The sequence below is a fragment of the Falco cherrug genome, chromosome 6, assembly GCF_023634085.1.
Source record: "Falco cherrug isolate bFalChe1 chromosome 6, bFalChe1.pri, whole genome shotgun sequence".
Classification (NCBI taxonomy): Eukaryota; Metazoa; Chordata; class Aves; order Falconiformes; family Falconidae; genus Falco; species Falco cherrug.
Window position 1 is genome coordinate 74,107,467 of NC_073702.1, and position 21,089 is coordinate 74,128,555.

The window sequence follows — 21,089 nt, forward strand, 5'->3', positions numbered from 1 at the left end:
GGAGGCAGCTCCAACGGCGCCGGACTCGGGCTGGATTCCAGCATCTCAAAGAGAGACGGAAGAGTACAATGTTAGGAACGACTTTTGGACCTGTGTAACTGCAATCAATATCTATTATTAACCACCGAGCCAGGGGAGAGCGCGAACGCAGTCCCCCACTACCACAAATTATGCAGTCGAGTTTCCCGCATTTGGGGAAATCGCAGGGGTCAGCACACCCGGAGTGCAGGGGATGAGCCTCGCCCTGGGAAAACCACCTGCCTGATCATGGTGTCTCCCCTGCCAGGTAAGTATGAACACGCACCCCGCAACACAACACCGCACAACAACGCACGCGCACCCACGACGCGGCCACCGCGGAACACGCGCGCGGAACACGCCGCGACACGCGCCCCGCGCCTGCCCGACGCCACGCGCCCGCACGACGCCGCGGACGCCCGTGGCCGCCGCCGGCCCCGACCGGGAACGGGCCCCCAGGAGCCCGCGCGGCGCCTCATCTGCATGGGCACGCCCACGCCCCGACCGCCCCGCCCCGGCCGCGGAAGGACGCTCCTGCTGGGGCCGGGACCGGGGCCGGGGCCGGGCCGCGGGGCACCGCCGCCGATAACGTCCGGTCCCACCGCCTGCCGCGGGCGCCTCCGCCGGGCCGGCTCCAGCCGCCGCCGCCGCCTCTCGCCACAGACACCCCCCGCCCCCTTCACGGCGGCCCGACCGGCCCCGCGGCCCCTGGGACACCGGCACCCCCCGGTGCTGCGTGGAGCCGGAGCCACAGCGGGGCCAGCAGCGGGAGGGGACCCGTGGGGCAGCGCCAGGGCCTGTGGCCGGGACCGTGGGGGCGCCCGGGGGTGCTCGAGGGGGCCGGGGCTGTTTCGGGGACACGGGCTGTGCTCCGCAGCCGGCTGAGCCCGCAGAGGGGAAGGCGGGAGCTGCAGCCTCCGCACCCCGCTGGGCGGTACTGGCTTGTGCTGGGCTCTGCCAGGGCTCCACACAACAGCACCTACACGGTCTGTGGTGACAGCGCATGCAGCCCAGGGACCCCAGTGCCAGGACCGTGGGGTCTGGGCGCTGACAGCGGCACGGCAAGAGCAGGTGCCCGTGGAGGGGACAAGCATGTGGTGCCCTGAAAGCCTCTGTGCCCTCCACGGTGAAGGCAAGGGGCCGGTCAACACCCGCAGTCACAGTGCCCCACACCCGCCAGCTCCAGCACCCCATGTGCCCTCGTGCTCCCTCGGCAAATGCAAACAGACCCCCTCGCCCCCCTCCCGGTGTCTGGGTGCTGCTGGTTGTGCTCCTAAACCTCGTCCTACCACGGGAACTGCTGGGGCTCTCGGGGTTTATCCCGGCTGCCTCTGGATCAAAACTGTCCCTGCTTGTGCTTCACACACCCACCGGCTGGTTACATGTCACCAAACAACATGGCAAATGTCCCACGCATGCCGCTTCCCCTGATTTAAAGAATCAGTTAGCAATATTCAAGCGAGCAGAGGTTATCTTTATTCAGCAGTGCTGAGTGCATGGGGGATCACTCCACCAGAGTCATGCACACCGAGAGGACTTTTCAGACCCTCTTTTATACAGGTTTCTCATGTATTAGCTTTCCGGGAAATCATTTACATATTCATTAACATTCTGGTAATTCATTTACATATTTCGCACCTGCACAATGTCCTTGAGGAGTGGTCGTCTGGGGGTCTTCAGGATGAAGATCAGGAGTCTTCCTCCAGTGAACTTTTTACCTTCTTGTTTCTGCGCAGACTCTGTTCCTTGATAGGCTAATGAGCATGATTTAAAGTCCTTGTTTTGGCCACAACAGAAACTTAGGACCAGATGGCCCTTATAAATGATAACGAATCCAAGGACCTTGTGTCTAATACATCCTTGGAGCTGACACTAAGGGTCTTGGTATATTCATCATGTCGACAATAAGGGTCCTTGAACACCTCCCAACTTTGGATAATTATATAAGCACATCATTTTCTAGAAAAGTAGTATACCATTCATCACTCATTGTACATAGCTCATTATTCACCCCCACCTGCACAAGCCATCCCCCTGCACGAAGCACTGGCTGGGGCAGGACCTGCCACCAAGGACTTGTCATGGTGGGGGTACTGCTGGTGCTGCCGGTCCAGCTTCACGGACACAGTGACACAAACTCCAGTGCCCACAGACTGGAGCAGCTGCTCGTGGGCTGGGGCCGGTTGGACAACAGCACATGCTGTGCACGTGCAGAGCCCAGGCCAAGGACAGAAGCGGCTGCACATAACATTTGAGGTGAACGTCAGATAGAGGCACCAGGAGAAAATCTTTGAGCCAGTGGGAACAGCCCCCAGGCATGGGGGGTGGATGAGGAACTGCTTAGGACAGCACCAGGCGTAGCTGGGCATATTGACCGCAGTGGCAGTGCACGAGAGGGCTCGGCTGACGCTGCCTTGAAGCCAACGGGTACGCGGCACCGCCTGCCCCGGGGCTGGCGGAAAGAGAGGGGCAGGCAGCAGGGCTGGGACTGACAGCTGCAAAGGCTCATACAGCCCAGCGGCCGGGATGGGCGATGGGGTGGCGGGGCCCAGCGCTGGAAGCCCCCGCGCTCCCAGGGCACCTGCGGCCCTTCCACCGGCTGCCCGGCCCTCAGAGGCTCCGGCCGGCCGAGCCCCGCGCAGCACCGGGCGGTGCCGGTGTCCCAGGGGCCGCGGGAAGGGGGCGGGGGGTGTCTGTGGCGAGAGGCGGCGGCGGCTGGAGCCGGCCCGGCGGAGGCGCCCGCGGCGGGCGGTGGGACCGGACGTTACCGGCGGCGGTGCCCCGCGGCCCGGCCCCGGCCCCCGGCAGGAGCGTCCTCCTTCGGGCGGGGCGTAGCGGCCGGGGCGGTGCGGGCGGAGCGTGGGCGTGCCCATGCAGATGAGGCGCCGCGCGGGCTCCTGGGGGCCCGTTCCCGGTCGGGGCCGGCGGCGGCCACGGGCGTCCGCGGCGTCGTGCGGGCGCGTGGCGTCGGGCAGGCGCGGGGCGCGTGTCGCGGCGTGTTCCGCGCGCGTGTTCCGCGGTGGCCGCGTCGTGGGTGCGCGTGCGTTGTTGTGCGGTGTTGTGTTGCGGGGTGCGTGTTCATACTTACCTGGCAGGGGAGACACCATGATCAGGCAGGTGGTTTTCCCAGGGCGAGGCTCATCCCCTGCACTCCGGGTGTGCTGACCCCTGCGATTTCCCCAAATGCGGGAAACTCGACTGCATAATTTGTGGTAGTGGGGGACTGCGTTCGCGCTCTCCCCTGGCTCGGTGGTTGAAGAACAGATGAACCAGCCCGGGCAGCGCCTCCAGCGCGGTTGCAAGTACGGTTGGGTGCGGTCGTTACCTGCGCACAACCCCGGGGCTGCCAGCAGAGGGCAAACTTCGCACGCGCCAAGCGACAGTGGCCCGGCCCCAGTCACGCGATCGTCATTTTCAATCGCCGTTCGTGCGCGCCTGGGCTCCCGTTTAACTGCACAGCGCTCGCCTTCCTACCCCCTCGCGTGCTCTCGGGGGGGCGCCCTCTGTGAGGAGGGGGCATTGCTCGGGGGAGGGTCTCGAGTTGCCCGAGGACAGTTCACGCGGCTGAAGCCACTTTCCGTGCGCGCTCGTCCGCTTCCCAGCGAGCTGACCTGGTGATGGGCAGCGGCGCGATGGCGTCGGCACCTCCCCGGGGCTGTGGGTGGCCGTTTGCAGGGGCTGACGGCTGAACATCCTGCGGGGTTTAAAGCCCTTCTCGTCCGTCATTGCAGCCCCTCGCACGTTTCGTCAAAGGAAAATCCTGCACCAGCTCCCGCGGCGCCTCAGGGTCCCGCGGACGGATAATGCAGAGCCGGCTGGAGCGAACCCGACCCGGTGCGCGCGAAGCGACTTCCGGGGGGAGGGGGCACAGGGCGCTGCCTCCCGGGAAACTACTGTGGGAGCACAGAATCTGTTATTAACCGTACGAGCCAGGGGAGAGCGCGAACGCAGTCCCCCACTACCACAAATTATGCAGTCGAGTTTCCCGCATTTGGGGAAATCGCAGGGGTCAGCACACCCGGAGTGCAGGGGATGAGCCTCGCCCTGGGAAAACCACCTGCCTGATCATGGTGTCTCCCCTGCCAGGTAAGTATGAACACGCACCCCGCAACACAACACCGGACAACAACGCACGCGCACCCACAACGCGGCCACCGCGGAACACGCGCGCGGAACACGCCGCGACACGCGCCCCGCGCCTGCCCGACGCCGCGCGCCCGCACGACGCCGCGGACGCCCGTGGCCGCCGCCGGCCCCGACCGGGAACGGGCCCCCAGGAGCCCGCGCGGCGCCTCATCTGCATGGGCACGCCCACGCTCCGCCCGCACCGCACCGCTTTGCTCCGCCCCGGCCGCGGAAGGACGCTCCTGCTGGGGCCGGGACCGGGGCCGGGGCCGGGCCGCGGGGCACCGCCGCCGGTAAGATCCGGTCCCACCGCCTGCCGCGGGCGCCTCCGCCGGGCCGGCTCCAGCCGCCGTCGCCTCTCGCCACAGACACCCCCCGCCCCCTTCATGGCGACCCGACCGGCCCCGGCAGCGGTGGCACCTGCATGGATACGCCCCCCGCCGCGCTCCGACCCAGCGGTCTCCCCACCGTGCCGGTTTCCGAGGGCCGGCGGGGGCCCTTTCCCGCGGGCCAGCGCCCCAAATCCCTCCGAGGGGTCCCGCACCGCCCTGCGCACTGCCTGTCCCGGGAAGCAGTCGGACCGACACACGCAGAGGCTGCTATGGAGTTTATTCACCCCCAGCCACCGCGTTACAAGCCCAGCCCCGGGGCACGCAGTCCCCCAAGACACAGAGTCCCTCGGCCTGGCCCGGCCCCTGGCTTCAGCAGCACCGTTGATCCTCCTGTCTGCTTCAGGGGGTCTTGGCTTTCCATCGCTGGGTTCGCCACAGCAGGAGGGACAGGGACAGGGTGGCGGCTCCCAGAATTCCACAGAAGAGCAGTGTGGGGAACGTGCCCTGCGAGGAAGCAGCAATCAGCAGCGCTGCCCCGTGGCACTTGGAGTGGTGGGCCCTGTCCCACAGGTACTCACCTCACGCAGGCACTTGTAGCCGTGGAAGGGTCTGTCACAGAGGCACTGGATGAGACCAGGGCCATCTGGGGCACAGGCAGCATTGTCAGGGCATGGCCAGTCTGGTGGAACAGAGCAACGTGGGTCACAGGACCTGCCACAACCTGCCAGTCCCACAGCGCCCAGTGCTGGGGACACGGCACCTCCTTCCCACACCATACCGAGCTCCCTGGAGCTGTTGCAGGGGTTCCTCTGGCCCTGACAAAGCCGGCTGCTGCCATGTGTCGTCACCTCCTCCCAGGCGCTACTCCCACCTGGGCAATCCAGTGCCAGTGGCACCGCGCTGCAGAGCAGAGCTCAGTACCCAGCATCACGACAGCCCCTGCACCCCCCCACTCCAGTACTCACAGGCGTTCCAGGTGGGTGAAGCCCAGGAAGGAGCCATTCGGAAGGGCCGTCAGGGGGTTCTCTGTCAGGTCCCTGCAAACACATGCCAGGCACATGGACCTCAGCAAGGCTGCTCTCTATCCCTTCATCCCCCAGCTGGTATTGGTACCAGGGGTTGCCCCAACCCCAGTACGGAACCTTGCTCTTGACCTTGTTGAACCTCAGGAGTTTCACAGGGGCCCACTTCTTGAGCTTGTCCAGGATCCTGGAGATGCCAGGGCCACCCTCCCCACCCCCAGTAAAATCAACTGCACCACCCTGCTTGGTGCCATCTGCAGAGCTGCTGAGGATGCGCTCCAGTCCACCATGTCATTGATAAAGACGTTGAACAGCACTGGCCCCAGCACAGAGCCCTGAGGGACACCACTTGTTACTGATGGCGAGGGGCTGGACCATCTCCCTTGTGAGGAAAGGCTGCGGGAGCTGGGGCTGTTCAGCCTGGGCAGGAGAAGGCTGAGAGGGGACCTGAGCGATGCACACAGGTACCTTAAGGGCCAGTGTCAGGGGGCCGGGGCCGGGCTCTTGTCAGCGGTGCCCAGCGACAGGACAAGGGGCAACGGGCACAAACTGCAGCACAGGGAGCTCCGTGGGGAGAGCAGGAAAAACTTCTTTCCCTTGAGGGTGCCGGAGCACGGGGACAGGCTGCCCAGAGAGGCTGTGCAGTCTCCTTCTCTGGGGACATCCAGAGCCCACCTGGCTGCAGCCCTGCGCAGCTGCTCTAGGAGAGCCTGCTTGAGCAGGGGGTGGGCTGGCTTCCAACCCTGACCACGCTGTGATGCTGTAATTATGTGATTCTGTGACCTCTATTTGGACATCAAGCCATTCATTGGCTGCAACTGTTTGGATGCCCCTTGTGTAGTCCCTCCATCAAGCCCACAGGTCTCCAATTCAGCAACAAGGATGTCATGATGTTATGTGAGACAGTGTCAAAAGCCTTACAGAAGCCAAAACAGCTGGCATCAGTGGCTCTTCCCTTATCCACCAGCACGGTCACTCCATTGTAGAAGGCCACCAGGAGAGTCAAGCATGACTTGCCCTTGGTGACACCATACTGGCTGTCCCACATCACCTCCCTGCCATGCATATGCCCTGACAGAGCATCCAGGAGGACCTGCCCCATGCTCTGACTGGGCAGAGAAGCAAGGCTGCCTGGTCGATGGTTTCCAGGGTTTCCTCTCTCAAAATGGGGGTGATGTTTCCCTTATTCCAGTCACTGTGGACTCCCTCTGACTGCCACCACCTTCCACACAGGATGCTGTCCCCTGGGTAGTAGGATGCTGGAGGCCTGGGGACAGCTGGGGTGAGGATGGGGACCAGCAAGGCAGGACTGTGCTGGCCCTGGGGGCCCATTGCAGAGCAGGAGGGTGTCCCGTCAGACCCAGCCTAGGCCCCTCGCCCAGGCCAGCCCCTCACAGGGAGCAGAAAGGGGGACAAGGGGGCACATGGACTCACAGGACAATGGCGGCTGCAGCCTCAGCCAGCCCCGGGGGAAGGCTGCGCAGGGAGCAGTCACTCAGGTCCAGCCTGGGAAGGGGCAGCAGTTACAGCAGGGCTGGCAGTGTGCCTGGCACCCCCCGCACCCCCATCCCACATGTCCCCTGCACGCCCCACCCCTGCATTCTCCTGGCCCCATGTCCCCCAACACCCACCCTGACACCCCCCACCACCAGGCACCCTCCCACAACCCCAGCACATCCATTATGTGCCACCCGACACCCTCTGTGCCCCAAGCACCCGCGCATGCACCCACCCCTGCATCCCCATCCCCCCATACCCGAGCAGGCGCTCCGGGCGAGCGCCCCGTTCCCAGCAGCAGCGTCCCTCGCTCTCGGTGCCAGCCCGGGACGCGCAGTACTGGGCCACTATGGAGCTGTTCTGCACCGGTCCTGGGCAGTGGCCGCACACCTGGGGCAGGGGCGTTTGGAGGGGCCCCCCCCGACACCCCGCACTCCTGGAGCCCCCCGATCTGATCCCCTCTGACCATCCCCCGCCCTGGCCGGGCCCTCGGCGACCTTCGGAACCCCCCGACCTGGGCACTTCCCAGCCCGGGCACTCCCTGGTCCCGGGCACCTCCCGATCCGGGCACCCCCCCGGTTCCCGGCACCCCTCGACCCCGAGCAGCCCCCTCCCGGTCCCCGGCACCGCCCGGTCCCGGGAACCCCCCGGTCCCCATCGCTCACCGCCGCGCCACCGGCGGCCCAGGGCATGAAGAGGAGCAGGAGGAGGAGGAAGGCGCCCATGGCCCCGGCCGAGCCCGGCCCTCACCCCCCGCCGTCCCCGGGACGCTTCCGGGCCCGCCCCAGCGGACACGCCCGGTGCGAGGGCGCCCCCTGGCGGGCACGGCGGGCAGCACCTGGCAGCGCTGTCCCGGCAGACCGAGGCACGGCGGCGCTTCCCGCCCGTTCACGGGGCAGCGGCGGGGTGCCGTGCCGTGCCGTGCCACCACCCGGTGCCAGGCTCCCCGGGCACCGCCAACCGGAGGGGCCGGGAGGACCGCGGTGAAGGGGGGACCCCGACGGGCGGGAAGCCGCCGGTGCCCCGGGCACGGCAGGGGCTGGCCGCGGGCCCACGGGCAGGACGCGACCGGGCCCCTTCAGCGGGGGGGCCGCGGGCTGTACCGGGACCGCTCTGGGTCAGGCGCTCTCTGGGCGGCGGACGGGGTGGCCGCGGCGGGGAGAGCCGGGGCGCGGTGACCTGCCCGAGGCAGCGAAGCAGGGCCGGCGCTGGGGCGGCCCCGCGTCACCCCCGCTGCCCCCCGTGACGCCGGGCCGGGCGGAAGTGGCGGTGAGGGCAGCGTTGCCTGCCCTGCGTCATCAGGAGGCGACGGTGGCTGTTAGGGCGGCACGTGGGCCCAGCTCCTCCGTGCCGGTCGCCGCCGCCGGTGAGTGTCGCACCGGGGCCGCCGCGGCCCTCAAGGTCACCGCCCGCCCCCGGTTCGGGAGCGCCCCTACGGGGCTTGGGCCACACGCTGGGGCCGGGGCTTGTCCTGCAGCTGCCTCGACCGGCACCGGGGCTGCGGGGAGCCGGGCTTGGGGTCGGGTGGGGTCACGGGGGACAGCGGGGGCGAGGGGGGTCGGAGTCTTGGGCTGGGGGCACCGGGGGCCCTGAAGGACGGGGGGACGGGCCTCGGGCTGGGGGCACCGGGCACTGGGCAGCAGGGAGGAGCAGGTGACCTGGGGACACCGGGGCTGGGCAGTGGCACCTCGAGCGGGGTCACCGGGGACATGGGAGAGCAAGGAAGTGTAAGGCGGTGACAAGGAGGAACAGGAGTGTCTGGCCTCAGGCAGGGTGACTGGCGACACCAGGGGATGGGGGGACGCGAGGCTCGAGGCATCAGGGCCTCAGGGACACTGGGGGGCCTCTGGGGTACAGGGGAGCCTTGGGCTGGGGACGCCTGGGGCTGCCGGGCCTTGGGCTGCGCTGCTGGTGGGACAGCTGTCGGGGCTCGGCAGCGCCTGCCCTGTGTTTAGTCTCCACAGTGGAATGTGGTGGAGTGACCTTGGACCCTGGCTGGGAGCAGCACCACGCGGGTGGTGTCCTGGACAGGGACTGTGGTGTGCGAGGCCGGGAGGCGATGCCCTCTCACCTGATTCCTGCCCCGCTGGCCCTGGCACTGCTGTGGGGCCCCATGCTGGCACAGCCACCCCACTTCCCTGGCCCCTGCAGCAGGCAGGCCTGGGCAAGCCGTGCTGGGTGCAGGGGTGCCAGCCAGGCTCAGCCTAATCCCCCCAAGTATGCCCTGAGCAGGCATTCCTCCAGGGATCATGGCAGGCACAGCTCTAGCCCCCCCCCCTTCCTACCTGCCTTTGCTGCCACTGGCAGCCTGGCTTCATCCTCTGTGTGCTCTGTGCTGCCCTGCAGCAGCCCCAACACTGCCCCACCAGCACGGCAGCCTGGGGTCTCTCCGCATCCTGGACCCCTCGCCCCGCCAGCACGGCAGCCTGGGGTCCCTCTGTGTCCTGCACCCCCTGCCCCACCAGCACGCGCCAATCCCCTGGCACTTGCTGGCTCCCAGCTCCTCATAGCCCCGTGCCTGCTGACAGAGGCAGAGGGGGGCCTGTGCTCATGCCCCCTCCCTGCCCTGCCCCTGGGGCTGCCTGGCTGCAGCCTCCTCTGCAGGGGCTGGAGACAGGGGTGGGGGCACAGGTTTGACGGAGCCCCTGGGAATGTTCCTGTGAGCAGGCAAGGGTGTGCCAGGGCCAGCAGCAGCTCAGGGGTCTGCTCAGCCTTGCTGCTGCCCAGAGCCTCCAAGGCTGCCCATCCCCACTTGTCTGTCCATTCCCAGCTGTGTGGGACCCGTGTTGTGGGGGTCGCCCTGCCCAACCTCTGCTCAGCTGGGTGAGGGTGCCACGGCTCTTCCTGCGCCTCCTCACCAGTGCACACTGGGCTCTGCTGCCTGTTCACTTGCCTGCACTAGCCCCATCCGTGGGTCCCGTGGGGCTAGGAGCTGCCGGTAGGGCCAATCCTGCAGGGTGGGCTGCTGTGGGGGCGGCTGCTCTGGCACTGGCTGGGCTGTGCCAGCCCCAGGGCAGCAGGCTGGCGCCAGGGCTGGTCCGGTTGTGCTGGGCTTGGCTGAGCTCTTGCACCGGGGGCAGCTCTGCCGGGCTTGGCGGGGCTGTGTGGTGCTGGCGTGGTTGAGTCGTGTTATGTTTGGCTGGGGCAAGACCGGTGCTGCCGGGCTTGGCGGCACTGTCCTGCACCGGGGGCGGTTGTGTTGGGTTTGGCCATACTGGGCCGGTTCTGCCGGGCTTGGCAGAGCTGCGTGGGGCTGGCAGGGCCGGTGCTGCCGGGGTCCTGGGTGGGACTCTTTTGCAATTGTGATCTCGGTGTTCTTTGGAAGAGGCTCCCGTTTCTCTTGGCGAGGGCCTGGGGGCGGGCCGTGCGGTGCTGAGCCCAGCCCAGAGGGCGGAGAACGAGATGTTTCTCATGCAGCCTGGCCCCTGCCTCACGCTGCCTTCTTGAGGCTGAGGAGCGAGCGAAGGTCTCTGCAGTGTCCCAAAGGTCCCTGCAGTGTCCCAGCACTGACACCCATCCCTCCTCCTGCAGCTCTGAGTGCCAGGGAGATGCTGGCCAGGACCTGCTGCCGGGGTGGCTGCCAGGGCTTGGTGTGCCCATGAGGCTGGTGGGGCACAGCTGGGGCGGGTGGCCGGGTAGTGGTGGCTCCGGCAGGACAGCGACAACTGAAGACACTCACCATGGAGTTCACGGTGATCGACTACAGCATCTTTGTGCTGCTGCTGGTGCTGTCGTCAGCCATCGGGCTCTTCTACGCACTGAGCGGGGACAGGCAGCGCACAGTACAGGAATTCCTTCTGGCCAACCGCAACATGAGCTTCCTGCCTGTTGCCCTCTCCCTGCTGGCCACCTTCCAGTCAGCTGTGGCCATCCTGGGAGTGCCGGCCGAAATCTTCCGCTCCGGTACCGAGTACTGGTTCCTCGGCTGCTCCTACCTCCTGGGGCTGCTCATCCCAGCCCACATCTTCATCCCCGTCTTCTACCGCCTGCGCATCACCAGCACCTACGAGGTGAGCAGGCTCATCCCCACAGGGAGACGGGGGGGGACATGCACCGAGTCCTGCACCCAGAAGCATGTGCAGGCAAGTGCCTGTCCTTGGGGGACAAGCTGACGGTGCCCAGTGGGGGGTTCAGCTTCCCTCGCTGCCTTGTGCTGCTGTCCTGCCACCCAGCCTGCTGTGCCCCACAGACAGGGCTCCCACCCGGCTTGTCCAGTGCCTGCCCTGTCCCCCTGCCTCAGGCACTTCACCTACCTCCACAGCAGCAGGAGCCAAGGTGCTGGGGCAGGGCTGCGTGCCCCCCTCTGCTTCCCCACTGTCATGAAGGGGACATGGGGGATGCAGGGGATGTCCCCCCTCCTTAGGACCCCGTGTCCAGGTGGGACAGTTCCCTGACCCGTCTCCCCCACAGTACCTGGAGCTGCGCTTCAACAAGACTGTGCGGGTCTTTGGCACCATCACCTTCATCTTCCAGATGGTGAGTGGGGGGTGGGGGTGGGGAGGGCGTGCAGGGCACTGCAGGCCATGCATGGCTGCAGCACTGCTCTCCCTACAGGTCATCTACATGGGGGTGGTGCTTTATGCGCCCGCACTGGCCCTTAATGCAGGTAAGGGGGGACAGGAGCAGGGGGGTGATGCTGGAAGCTCCATCCTGCATGGGGGGGTGGCAGCCTCATTAACAGCCTCTGCCGTTTCCAGTGACAGGCTTTGACCTTTGGAGTGCAGTGCTCACCATGGGGCTGGTCTGCACACTGTACACCACGCTGGTGAGTCGCTGCCCACCATGCCACAGTGGGGCCAGCTGCTGCCTGGCTGCGGTCGCTCCGTGCCACCGCCCGGCTGCGGTGACAGGTGCTGTGCCTCTGCAGGGCGGGCTGAAGGCCGTCATCTGGACAGACGTCTTCCAGACGCTGGTGATGTTCGCGGGGCAGCTGGCTGTCATCATTGTGGGTGCCCAGCGGGTGGGCGGTATGGCCCGCGTCTGGCACCTGGCAGATAAGGAGGGCAAGATCTCCAGCATCAAGTGAGTGGCGCAGCTCTGCCGTGCCATGTGCTGAGATGCCTCCACCCACCTGGGGCTGGGCACCCCACACCATGCCATGGGGACACAGGGAAGCTGGGTAGGGTCTGGGGTGGGAAAGACAGACCTAGGCATGGTGGCGGGGGCCATTCCTGCTGCCCCCTTTCCTGTGCTGTGGGGTGCTGGTGAGGACTCGGCACCGTGACTGCCCACCTGCTGGTGCCTCTTCACAGCCTGGACCCCGACCCCTTTGAGCGGCACACCTTCTGGACCCTGGCAGTGGGGGGTGTCTTCATGATGCTGTCGCTGTACGGGGTGAACCAGGCACAGGTGCAGCGGTACCTCAGCGCCCGCAGCGAGCAGGAGGCCAAGCTGTGAGTGGAGCTGGTGGTCCCACGGCTGGGATGGGCTCCTCCCTGGCGACTTCCCCCACCTCTGACACTTGTCTGGTGCCCGCAGCTCCTGCTACGCCGTCTTCCCCTGCCAGCAGATCGTTCTCTGCCTCAGCTGCCTGACTGGCCTTGTCATGTTTGTCTATAACCAGGAGCACCCACTGGCACCCAACCAGCGCCACAGTTCTCCTGACCAGGTGGGCAGATGGGTTCCCCACACTTTGGAGCCTTCAGGGCCAGACCTCAGTCTCCCCTGGTCCCCCTGGCTCCGTGGGTGCTGATGCCCCTGCCCTAGCTGGTGTTGTACTTCGTGATGGACGTGCTGCAGGACCTGCCAGGGCTGCCTGGGCTCTTCGTTGCCTGCCTCTTCAGCGGGTCCCTCAGGTAAGCAGGCAGCCCCGAGGCTGGTGTGGCTAGAGGGGTCCCAGCTGAGTCCCCTCCTGCTCCCTCTCCTCTCCAGCACCATCTCTTCTGCCTTCAACTCACTGGCCACTGTGACAATGGAGGACCTGGTCCGGCCCCACTGCCCCGGGCTGTCGGAGTCACGGGCCACGCTGCTCTCCAAGCTGCTGGGTGAGCAGGGGGTGGCTCAGGGGGGATGTTTCTTGCAACTGGGGGTTCCCATCACTGCTATGACACCCCTCCCTGCTCCTTTCTCCAGCTCTTGGGTATGGATTGCTGTGCCTGGGGATGGCCTACGTGTCCTCCATGCTGGGCCCTGTGCTGCAGGTAGGAGTGGGGGTGCGGGGCCCCCCAGCTCTGGCACCCAGCTGGTGGGTGCCCCAGGCCATCGCTGCAGTCTGTTCCCCCACAGGCAGCCATCAGCATCTTCGGCATGGTGGGGGGCCCACTCCTGGGACTCTTCTGCCTGGGCATGTTCTTCCCCTGTGCCAACCCCACAGTGAGTGTCCTCCTGCCTGGACAGGGGCACAGACCCCAAAGGGTGGGCAGTGCCAGGGGGTCTGGGGTGTCCCAAGCCCAGTGGGAGGTCAGTGCCCTCTGTCTCCCCTGGCACAGGGTGCTATCACAGGGCTGCTGGCAGGGCTGGCCATGGCCTTCTGGGTGGGCATTGGTGGCCTGCTGCACAACATGAGGGCGGCTGAGGCGCCCCCCCCACCCAATGGCACAGCGCTCCCCGCTTCGGGCAACCTCACCACCATTCTCACCACCACCCTGCTGGCCCCCACGCCGACCCCCCAGAGGTGAGTGGGATGGAGGGCTCAGTGCTGAGGTGCTGCAGCATGGGGGGTGCAGGGGTGCTGCTCTGTGCTCCCCCCCCCCCCCCCCATCTCTTTCCCCGCCTCATGCCCCTCTTCCCCAGCCCCACAGGGCTGCAGAAGTTTTACAGCCTGTCATACATGTGGTACAGCGCCCACAACTCCACCACCGTCATCCTGGTGGGGCTCCTGGTCAGCCTGCTCACTGGTGAGTGCGGGGGGGTTGGGGGGCCAGCAGTATCGCGCCCCCCCTCACCCTCTGCTCTCCCCCCCAGGCCCCACGCCGCCAGCTGATGTGGACCCCCGCACCATCTACCCGGTGCTGCCCCGCCTGCTCTGCTGCCTGCCCCAGAAGTACAGGCAGAGGCTGTGCTGTGGGGTGACCTTCCCTGCCCAGGTAAGGGGCCCAGACCCCAGCACCCTGGGGAAAGGGGGTGGTGTGTGGTCGGTGCCCCGCCCCCCGCCGTGCTTCTGCTGTCCCCCGCTCTGTCCTTGCAGGGTGCCGACCACGCAGACGCCACGGTGAAGAGCAATGGGGTGGCCAACGGCCTGGCCCCGCCCGGGCTGCAGGAGGAAGAGGAGGGACAGGGCTACATTCGTGCGGCTGGGGCCCCCACCTACGCCCTGCAGGAAACCTCCTTCTGAGCCTACCCCCACCCCCGGCAGGGGGGTCCTGGCTGCCCCCCGCCCCCTATCCCAGCCTACCCCCGGCCGGGAGGCATGGACCCCCTGTGGGGTGCCTGCATAGGGCTGGGGAGCACCAAATAACTAGGAGGGGCTGGGTCCCTGCCCGGGGGGGGGCTGTCTGGGCTGCACCCCCTGCCAGCAGCGCCTCTGCCTGTGCTGGGCTCTGCCCCCCCCCCGCCGGGGGGCTCTGGGACCATGGGGTGGGGTGGTGTCAAGAGTGGTGACCTATTCCGCTGCCTCGGGCCGGTATGCTGCCCGGTGCCCCCAGCCTGGCCACGTGCCTTAACGCACCAGTCCTGGGTTGGGGGCCACCCAGACCCCTGGGGGTGCCAAGCACTGCCCCCTCCTCCTTCCAGACCCCCATCACCCATCTCTGTGTTCACTGTGCCCCCAATAAATTGTTCTGGAGTGCAAGTGTCAGAGGAGCCCCAGCACCAGCCCCCTCCCTGCCATTCCGCTGGGAGCCTGTGCGGACAGGGGACCCCTGTCTCCCAAAGCAGTGGGGGGGCCCCGCTGCCCCCCAGGAGCAGGAGCCTCGCCAGCCAGGGGAGATTTATGGCAGCAGCCTTGGCCCTGGCCCCTTTCCCCTGACACGGGGCCAGCGGCGGGGGTCCCAGCCAGGGGGAACCAGGTGAGCATGGCTTGGGGGGGGGGGGGGGTTGTCAGCTGCTCCATGGCTGGGGAGTGCAGGGCCCCCATCCCCCAACTCTCTGGGCCCAGCTAAGCTGGGGTGAGGGTCTCATGGGGGGCCCATCCTGCAGCCCTGGCACAGCCTAGACAAGAGGCAGGTGGTGGGTGCTCGCTGCAAGTTTATTGCCGTGGGTAGCCACCAGCCCCCATGGGCAGTGTGAAGCATGTCCATGTCCTGTCCCGCCCTATCATCCCAAGGCCAGGCAGGCGCCATAATGCCTGTCCCTGCACGGTGGGAGCTCCCACCAGACCCCACCCCAAGTGTCCCCGAGGTCCTGGCCCAAGTCCTGCTCTGCTGCAGGCAGGGTGAGGGCAGGGAGCTCTGGCATCCTGCTGCTCACAGAGCTCCTGGACCTCTGCAGGATGGGGGTGTGGATCCCATCAGTACTGGCCCCCTCCCCCATCCTTACTACTGCCCCCGATCCCCACCCTGGGGCACAGCCTCCCCATACTGTGGGGAGAGAGCAGAGGGAGGGGCTCCCGTGGCTGTGGGCACTGGGGGGGTCGGGGGGGGCTCTCCCCCCTTGCCAGCCTGCTGTCCCCCAGGCTGGTGTGCTCCTGGCTGCTGGTGGCTGTGGCTGCTCCGGGGGGGTCAGGACCAGCCCCCCCCCAGGGGCCGGCATAGAGGCGGGAGCGCATCGGCCACTTCTGCAAGAGAGGGAGAGGGGTCGGTGCTGGGAGCGGGGCCCTTTGTCCTGCTGCTTCTCATGCCCCATGCCTAGGGAGGAGGGGGACCCCAGGGACCAGCTCCTGGTGTGCACAGAGTACACTGGGGACTGGGTGCTGGTGTGCATGGGGCACTCTGGGGATACCTTGGGACTGGTGCTGGTGGGCACGGGGAACACGGGGGACCAGTGCCAGTGTGTATGGGGCACGCGGGAGATGCTGGGGTGGAGGGGCTGCAAGCCAAGGGACCAGCTGCTGGTGTGCACTGGGGACCCCAGGGACTGGCTGCATTATGGACTGGGAGACCTGGGGGGCTGGCTTCTAGTGCACACAGGGGATTAATGGGGGACCCCAGGGACTGCATGCTGTCATGCAAGGGGGACCCCGGGGTGCAGTGCAGGGGAGCTGAACCCCGGGACAGAGGTCTCACCTTCAGGGGGTGCAGGAGTGGGTGTCCGTGGGGTGGGCGGGAGGGCACAGGTGGGGGGGGGCCACAGCCCAGCACATGGCTGAGATGAGCAATGTAGCTGGTGGCCAGGACGAGGACATCCAGCTTGGAGAGCTTGGTGCCAGGGGGCACGGTGGGCAGGGCTGCCTGCAGTGACAGGAATGCCCGGCGCAGCGCCCGCACACGGCTTCGCTCCCGGGCCGCGTTCTGGGGGCACAGTGGCCCCGGGGGCCCCTGTGGAGAGAGGGGGGCTGAGCCAGCCCTGAGCCTGTGGCACCCCACAGCTGAGGCTGGGATGGTCACTGTCACTCCCAGCAGGGACGAGGACAGCACCTGTCCTCCACAATACCTGGGTGAACCCAGGACCCATGGGGTGTCTGTGCCCCCAGGGACACATCCATCCCGCCCACCCACGTGCCATGGGGCAGCCCCTGTCCCCCTGCCCACAGCCAAACAGGCTCAGTACTGCCCGTGACCTGCACCCAAGCTGAGTGGGCTGGCACTGCCTGGCATGCATCCCCTCCCTATGGCTGCCCCCCCAGCAGCACCCCAGGGGCCCCTGTGCCATCTGGCTGTGATGCAGCAGGGCAAGGGGTGGCAGGCATGTCCATGGGGCTCCCCGCTGCTGCCTTGTGTGCTTGGCCAGCTCCTTACCTGTCCTTCTGCGAGGGGGCTCTCCTCGTCGCCAGGGTGGGCAGACAAGGGCCCTGGGGTCCTGCCTGCGCCCACTCCCCAGAAATGCCGGGCAGCTCGTGCGGGGCTGCTGCTGCCTCTCCTCCCCCGGGAGCTGCGGGTGGTGGTGGCCATGGAGCAGCCATGCGTGGTGGCCGGCCCCACACCGCACCCCATGCTCTCGGCCATGCCGGCCCTGCCAGGCAGCCCCTACCCACGCTCCTGCCTGTGCCTCGGCCACACGAAGCACTGGTGGGTCGGGGCGCCCCAGGGAGCACTGGCACATCCCCCCACCGCCTCCCAGCACAGCGCGGCCCACGGCCTCGTCTGGGCGGGCGTCTCGCCTCCCCCTCCTTGGCACCGTGGGATGAGCAGGAGGATACAGGCTGTCCCAGCTGGAGCCTCCCCCAGCCCGCAGCCGCCCACGGCAGCAGTCCTGCCCGCCCCATGGTCCCATCGCCGCGGGACCCACATAGCAGCCGCCGTACCACAGCCTGTGCACCGGGCAGGGCTCCCATACGGGGTCACACTGCACCCCGGCCCTGCCGGCAGCCCTGCCCACAGGGTGTCAGCCCCGGTGCGGCGCGCGGGGCTGGCAGCTGCCTGCACCGACGGGCCCACCCCGTGGGGAGCTTCTGCACCCGCTGCCGCCCAGCATGGGCTGAGGGGTCCCCCCTGAGGGCAGCGTCCCCCACCGCAGCTCGCTGTGACCCTGGCTCCAGCCCCGGCACACCTGGAGCCTGGGGCACCCCTGCATCCCTGCTGGGCAGCAGGGTGAGGGCTCCCGGGGGCCGCGTGCTTGCAGTGGCGGGGGAGGCCAGTAGGGGAGGGGCAGGTCAAGGCTGGGATGGAGGAGGCACAGCGAGGCTGCTGGGGGGCCCCGAGGCTGGGGGGGTCACAGGCTAGGGGGGCCCACGGGGAGCCGGGCAGCCCCCTGCCACCCCGCGCTGCCCCACGCGGCAATGTGGGTGGGGGCGGTGGGGCTGGGGCCAAGCGGGGAGGTGGCGCAGAGACCCCCGTCCCGGGCCCCTCTCGGGCCGCAGCGATGCCCCTCCGCGGCCGTGGGGCCGGGCGAGGGGCCGTAGGGCATCAGCGGGTGTCCTGACCCACACGGGGGCCCCGCGCGGCTGCGTGGGGGCTGCCCCACGGCAGGGGGATATGCGGAGGGGGCGGGGCCGGACACCCCCCACTCCGCGGTGCCCCCTCCCGTACGGGCCCGGGCGGCAGGGGCGGGGCTTGTGTGGCGGTGGGCGGGTGCACTGCTGGCCGCTGTGCAGCACCAGAGGCGTGGCCATGGCGGCAGGGGCCGTGGTGGCGGCACGGTGACGTAACGGCGCGGCGACGCGCTGACGTGTGCGGCGCAGCCATGGCGCCGCGGCGGCCGGCAGAGCTGTATCGGGCGCCGTTCCCGCTCTACACTGTCCGCCTCCACCCGCGGCGGCCGCTCGCCATCACTGCCGGCGGCGGCGGAGCCGCCAAGACCGGCATCCGCAATGGCGTGGTGCGGGCGCAGCCAGGGGTCCCGCGGACGGACGGGCGGGCGGGGTGTGCGGGGACCCGGGGGCGGTGGGGCCCGGGGGCGGGCGGGGTGGGGCCGCGGCCCTCGGCGGGGAGCGGGGCGGGGAGGGGGGGGTGGTCCTCGGCCGTGCGGGTGGCCCCGGGGCAGGTCCCCGCTGCGGGGCCGGGCGGGGGCCGGGGGTGCGCCTGGCGGGGGCTGAGGCCGAGCCCCGTCCCGCAGCACTTCCTGCAGCTGGAGCAGATCGGGGGGCAGCTCAGCGCCTCCCTGCTCCACTCCCACGACACCGAGACCCGCGCCACCATGACCATGGCTCTGGCCGACGACATCATCGCGGCGGGGCAGGACGCCAGCTGCCACATCCTGCGCTTCAGCCTGCAGGCACCCGAGGCCAAGAGCGGCTCAGACGCACGGAATGGTGAGGTCCCGCTCTCCCCGGGGGGGCTGGTGTGGGGTGCCGGGTGGTTTGGAGGGTGCTTTGGAGGTGGAGCAGTGCTGTGCGCCCACTGCCCCCCCCTTTCCGGGCCTGCCTTTGCCCCCCACTCCTTGTGCTTGCTGGGTTGCTGGGCTCAGCCTGCCTGGCGGCAGGGAGCTGTCTGAGGGCTCCATGTCATCTGCCCCACCACAGGCAGTGGGGAGAAGGGGCCACGGAAGCGGAAGGGTCCCAGCTCGGTGGGACAGGGTGACACACAGAGCCAGACAAGTGAGGTGACGGTGGAGAGCCTCCACAGCGTCCGCACAGATTTCAGCCCCGATGCCCTGCAGAAGGCCGTCCGCTTCAATGCTGACTGCTCTCTGCTCGTCACCGGTGGTGCTGACGGCTTCCTCCGCCTCTGGGAGGTAGGTGCAGGGCGGAGCTGAGGCTGGGTATTGCCATGCCGGCAGTGGTGTGTATCTGGCGGTGAATGCCAGGCCCCAGTAGTGCCAAACTGGCAACATCTGTTATTCCATAACGCTGCATCTTCCTGACACCTTTCCCAAGCAACTGCAGATGCTGTGTCGGGGGGAGCCTGGGGCTGCTGAGGGCTCCTGGCCCATGGGGCATGGCTGACGCCCGCTCTGCCCTTGCAGTTCCCCAGCATGAAGAAGATGCTGGAGTTCAAAGCCCATGACGGAGAGATTGAAGATATTGCCCTGGGCCCTGACAACAAGGTGAGCATCAGGGGGCTCCCCAGTTCGGCAGGGAAAGCTATCCTTGGACACCCACACTTTCTGCGTGCAGGTGGTGACGGCAGGACGGGACTTCCAGTGCTGCGTGTGGCAGCAGGACCAGCTGGTAACGGGGCTGCACTGGAATGAGAACCTGCCTGGCATTCCTGACAGGGCTTACCGCTACCAGGCCTGCCGGTGAGGGCTGTGGCATGTGGGTGGGGGGCTGGGAACAGACCACACCCACGGCAGCTGCCCTGGGCTGAGCCTTCTCCCAGTCCCTGTGGTGTTTGTGGTGAGGGGCTCCCTGGGGCTGGGGGAGGAGCAGGGGCGGTGCCTGCTTTAGTGGGGTGGGGTCTGGGTCCAGGTTTGGGCTTGGGAGGTGGGGCAGGTGCTGAGTGCTGGGAGAGCTGTAGCCCCCACAGATCCTCACCTTGCAGCCATGGGTGAAGGGGTGGTGGCCGTGCTGGCTATAGGGACTGATGCCACCCCTGCTTTCCTGCGGCAGGTTTGGGGCCGTGGAGGACAACACTGGAGCACTGCGGCTCTACACAGTTCAGGTGCCCCACAAGCGGGAGCGCCGCCCCCCGCCCTGCTACCTGACCAAGTGGGATGGGAAGAGCTTTCTGCCACTGCTGACCAGGCCCTGTGGCAGCGAAGTGATCTCCTGCCTCTCCATCAGGTACCCCAGGGCAGGGCAGGCGTGGGACCTGGGGCCATATCAGCCCCTGCTTACTGTCCTCCCCCCTGCAGTGATTCAGGCACCTTCCTGGGGCTGGGCACAGTGACGGGCTCTGTCGCCATCCACATTGCCTTCTCGCTGCAGGTGAGCTGCAGGGTGCTGGGCAGGGAGGGGTGCAGGGGTAGCCCCAGTGCCCTCCCCAGGGGCTGCACTGCTTCTGGCCACCCCCTTGTCCTGCCCCACAGAGGCTGTACTATGTGAAGGAGGCACATGGCATCGTGGTGACGGATGTGGCATTTGTCCCTGAGAGCCGGCGTGGGCGGGAGCTGCTGGCAGGGAATGAGGCTGCCCTGCTCAGCGTGGCTGTTGACAGCCGCTGCAAGCTGCACCTGCTCCCCAGCCGACGTAGGTGCTGGGGGGCTGCCACGGGTGACTACAACCACTCCCCAGCCCGGAGCCAGGCTGCCTCTGCCTGTCCTCCAGGAGGTGAGGGGGGCTCGGGGGCTGCAGTACCCATCCTCGCTCCTCTCTCCTCTGCAGGCTCTCTCCCTGTCTGGCTGCTGCTGCTGCTCTGTACTGGGCTCATTGTGGCCACCATCCTGCTGCTGCAGCTTGCCTTCCCAGGGCTCCTGTAGCCCCTGTGTCCCCCCAGGCACCAGGATGGACTCCCCAGGCCGGCCAGCCTCTGCCATGCCTTGGCCCATCCCAAACAGACTGTAAAGCAGATGAGGGACCAGCCCCCGCCCTGCTGGCGCTCGGGGCGTGGATGAGGGGTCCAGGAGCCGCATGGGGCCCCAGCTGGATGGGACTGTTCAGGCTGCGGTGCGGCATGGGGCTGGCCCCAGAGAGGAGGGGTCCCACCAGCCCTCCACCCCACTGCTGCCATTAAAACTGGAGTGCAAAAGCAGCAGTGTCCATGCTGGAGCTGCGCTGCAGGGGGCGAGGAGCCAGCTCTGG

The 21,089-nt window shown here is 67.7% G+C and overlaps 4 protein-coding genes and 3 non-coding genes across 12 annotated transcripts; 3 read left to right on the forward strand and 4 right to left on the reverse strand.

Annotated features, from left to right (window-relative positions):
* Window positions 1-130: 130 nt before the first annotated feature.
* Window positions 131-294, reverse strand: LOC114017268 (U1 spliceosomal RNA). Its single transcript, XR_003562212.1, has one exon. It is a non-coding gene; the product is annotated as a U1 spliceosomal RNA (small nuclear RNA).
* A 2,804-nt stretch (window positions 295-3,098) lies between these two features.
* On the forward strand, window positions 3,099-3,262 carry LOC129736434 (U1 spliceosomal RNA). Its single transcript, XR_008733026.1, has one exon. It is a non-coding gene; the product is annotated as a U1 spliceosomal RNA (small nuclear RNA).
* Window positions 3,263-3,948: 686 nt separating this feature from the next.
* On the reverse strand, window positions 3,949-4,112 carry LOC129736431 (U1 spliceosomal RNA). The gene has a single exon (XR_008733023.1). It is a non-coding gene; the product is annotated as a U1 spliceosomal RNA (small nuclear RNA).
* Window positions 4,113-4,735: 623 nt separating this feature from the next.
* Window positions 4,736-7,920, reverse strand: ATRAID (all-trans retinoic acid induced differentiation factor). Of its 3 annotated transcripts, XM_055714455.1 has the most exons (7): window positions 7,660-7,920; window positions 7,254-7,384; window positions 6,932-7,003; window positions 5,441-5,512; window positions 5,254-5,375; window positions 5,054-5,154; window positions 4,736-4,979 (listed from the first exon to the last, which is right to left on the reverse strand). In XM_055714455.1, the coding sequence occupies exons 1-7, from the start codon at window positions 7,717-7,719 to the stop codon at window positions 4,875-4,877; spliced, it is 663 nt and encodes a 220-aa protein (XP_055570430.1). In that variant the 5' UTR covers window positions 7,720-7,920; the 3' UTR covers window positions 4,736-4,874. The 3 variants fall into 3 exon arrangements, with proteins under 3 accessions (XP_055570430.1, XP_055570428.1, XP_055570429.1); XM_055714453.1 differs by having other exon boundaries at window positions 5,054-5,375; window positions 7,660-7,820; XM_055714454.1 differs by lacking the exon at window positions 6,932-7,003 and having other exon boundaries at window positions 5,054-5,375; window positions 7,660-7,820.
* Window positions 7,921-7,945: 25 nt separating this feature from the next.
* On the forward strand, window positions 7,946-14,729 carry SLC5A6 (solute carrier family 5 member 6). Of its 4 annotated transcripts, XM_055714451.1 has the most exons (16): window positions 7,946-8,360; window positions 10,526-11,004; window positions 11,358-11,470; window positions 11,549-11,600; window positions 11,692-11,759; window positions 11,862-12,016; window positions 12,247-12,387; window positions 12,473-12,602; window positions 12,701-12,789; window positions 12,866-12,978; window positions 13,067-13,134; window positions 13,220-13,306; window positions 13,423-13,607; window positions 13,727-13,830; window positions 13,898-14,019; window positions 14,121-14,729. In XM_055714451.1, exons 2-16 carry the CDS (start codon window positions 10,593-10,595, stop codon window positions 14,265-14,267), a joined length of 1,986 nt encoding a protein of 661 aa, XP_055570426.1. In that variant the 5' UTR covers window positions 7,946-8,360; window positions 10,526-10,592; the 3' UTR covers window positions 14,268-14,729. The 4 variants fall into 4 exon arrangements, with proteins under 4 accessions (XP_055570426.1, XP_027668136.1, XP_027668130.1 ...); XM_027812335.2 differs by lacking the exon at window positions 7,946-8,360 and having other exon boundaries at window positions 8,593-11,004; window positions 13,775-13,830; XM_027812329.2 differs by lacking the exon at window positions 7,946-8,360 and having other exon boundaries at window positions 8,594-11,004.
* A 333-nt stretch (window positions 14,730-15,062) lies between these two features.
* Window positions 15,063-17,195, reverse strand: TCF23 (transcription factor 23). Its single transcript, XM_055714681.1, has 3 exons — window positions 16,768-17,195; window positions 16,096-16,347; window positions 15,063-15,647 (listed from the first exon to the last, which is right to left on the reverse strand). The coding sequence occupies exons 1-3, from the start codon at window positions 16,972-16,974 to the stop codon at window positions 15,381-15,383; spliced, it is 726 nt and encodes a 241-aa protein (XP_055570656.1). The 5' UTR covers window positions 16,975-17,195; the 3' UTR covers window positions 15,063-15,380.
* Window positions 17,196-18,117: 922 nt separating this feature from the next.
* On the forward strand, window positions 18,118-21,039 carry PREB (prolactin regulatory element binding). Its single transcript, XM_055714651.1, has 9 exons — window positions 18,118-18,286; window positions 18,524-18,719; window positions 18,930-19,141; window positions 19,373-19,453; window positions 19,524-19,648; window positions 19,959-20,132; window positions 20,204-20,276; window positions 20,378-20,537; window positions 20,673-21,039. The coding sequence occupies exons 1-9, from the start codon at window positions 18,152-18,154 to the stop codon at window positions 20,765-20,767; spliced, it is 1,251 nt and encodes a 416-aa protein (XP_055570626.1). The 5' UTR covers window positions 18,118-18,151; the 3' UTR covers window positions 20,768-21,039.
* Window positions 21,040-21,089: the final 50 nt, after the last annotated feature.

Bases quoted from the DNA above. Each gene is read 5' to 3' on its own strand.
- PREB (XM_055714651.1), top strand. From the start codon at position 18,152: ATGGCGCCGCGGCGGCCGGCAGAGCTGTATCGGGCGCCGTTCCCGCTC. The intron at 18,287-18,523 runs GTGCGGGCGCAG...CCCGTCCCGCAG, and splicing joins CCGGCATCCGCAATGGCGTG to CACTTCCTGCAGCTGGAGCA. The intron at 20,538-20,672 runs GTAGGTGCTGGG...TCTCCTCTGCAG, and splicing joins GCACCTGCTCCCCAGCCGAC to GCTCTCTCCCTGTCTGGCTG.
- ATRAID (XM_055714453.1), bottom strand. From the start codon at position 7,719: ATGGGCGCCTTCCTCCTCCTCCTGCTCCTCTTCATGCCCTGGGCCGCC. The intron at 5,513-6,931 runs GTGAGTCCATGT...ATGTGTTTGCAG, and splicing joins GCTGCAGCCGCCATTGTCCT to GGACCTGACAGAGAACCCCC. The intron at 4,980-5,053 runs GTGAGTACCTGT...GCTTCCTCGCAG, and splicing joins GCTACAAGTGCCTGCGTGAG to GGCACGTTCCCCACACTGCT.
- SLC5A6 (XM_055714451.1), top strand. From the start codon at position 10,593: ATGAGGCTGGTGGGGCACAGCTGGGGCGGGTGGCCGGGTAGTGGTGGC. The intron at 11,471-11,548 runs GTGAGTGGGGGG...CTCTCCCTACAG, and splicing joins TCACCTTCATCTTCCAGATG to GTCATCTACATGGGGGTGGT. The intron at 13,135-13,219 runs GTAGGAGTGGGG...GTTCCCCCACAG, and splicing joins TGCTGGGCCCTGTGCTGCAG to GCAGCCATCAGCATCTTCGG.
- TCF23 (XM_055714681.1), bottom strand. From the start codon at position 16,974: ATGGCCGAGAGCATGGGGTGCGGTGTGGGGCCGGCCACCACGCATGGC. The intron at 16,348-16,767 runs GTAAGGAGCTGG...CTCTCTCCACAG, and splicing joins GCCCCCTCGCAGAAGGACAG to GGGCCCCCGGGGCCACTGTG. The intron at 15,648-16,095 runs GTGAGACCTCTG...CCTCTCTTGCAG, and splicing joins CACTCCTGCACCCCCTGAAG to AAGTGGCCGATGCGCTCCCG.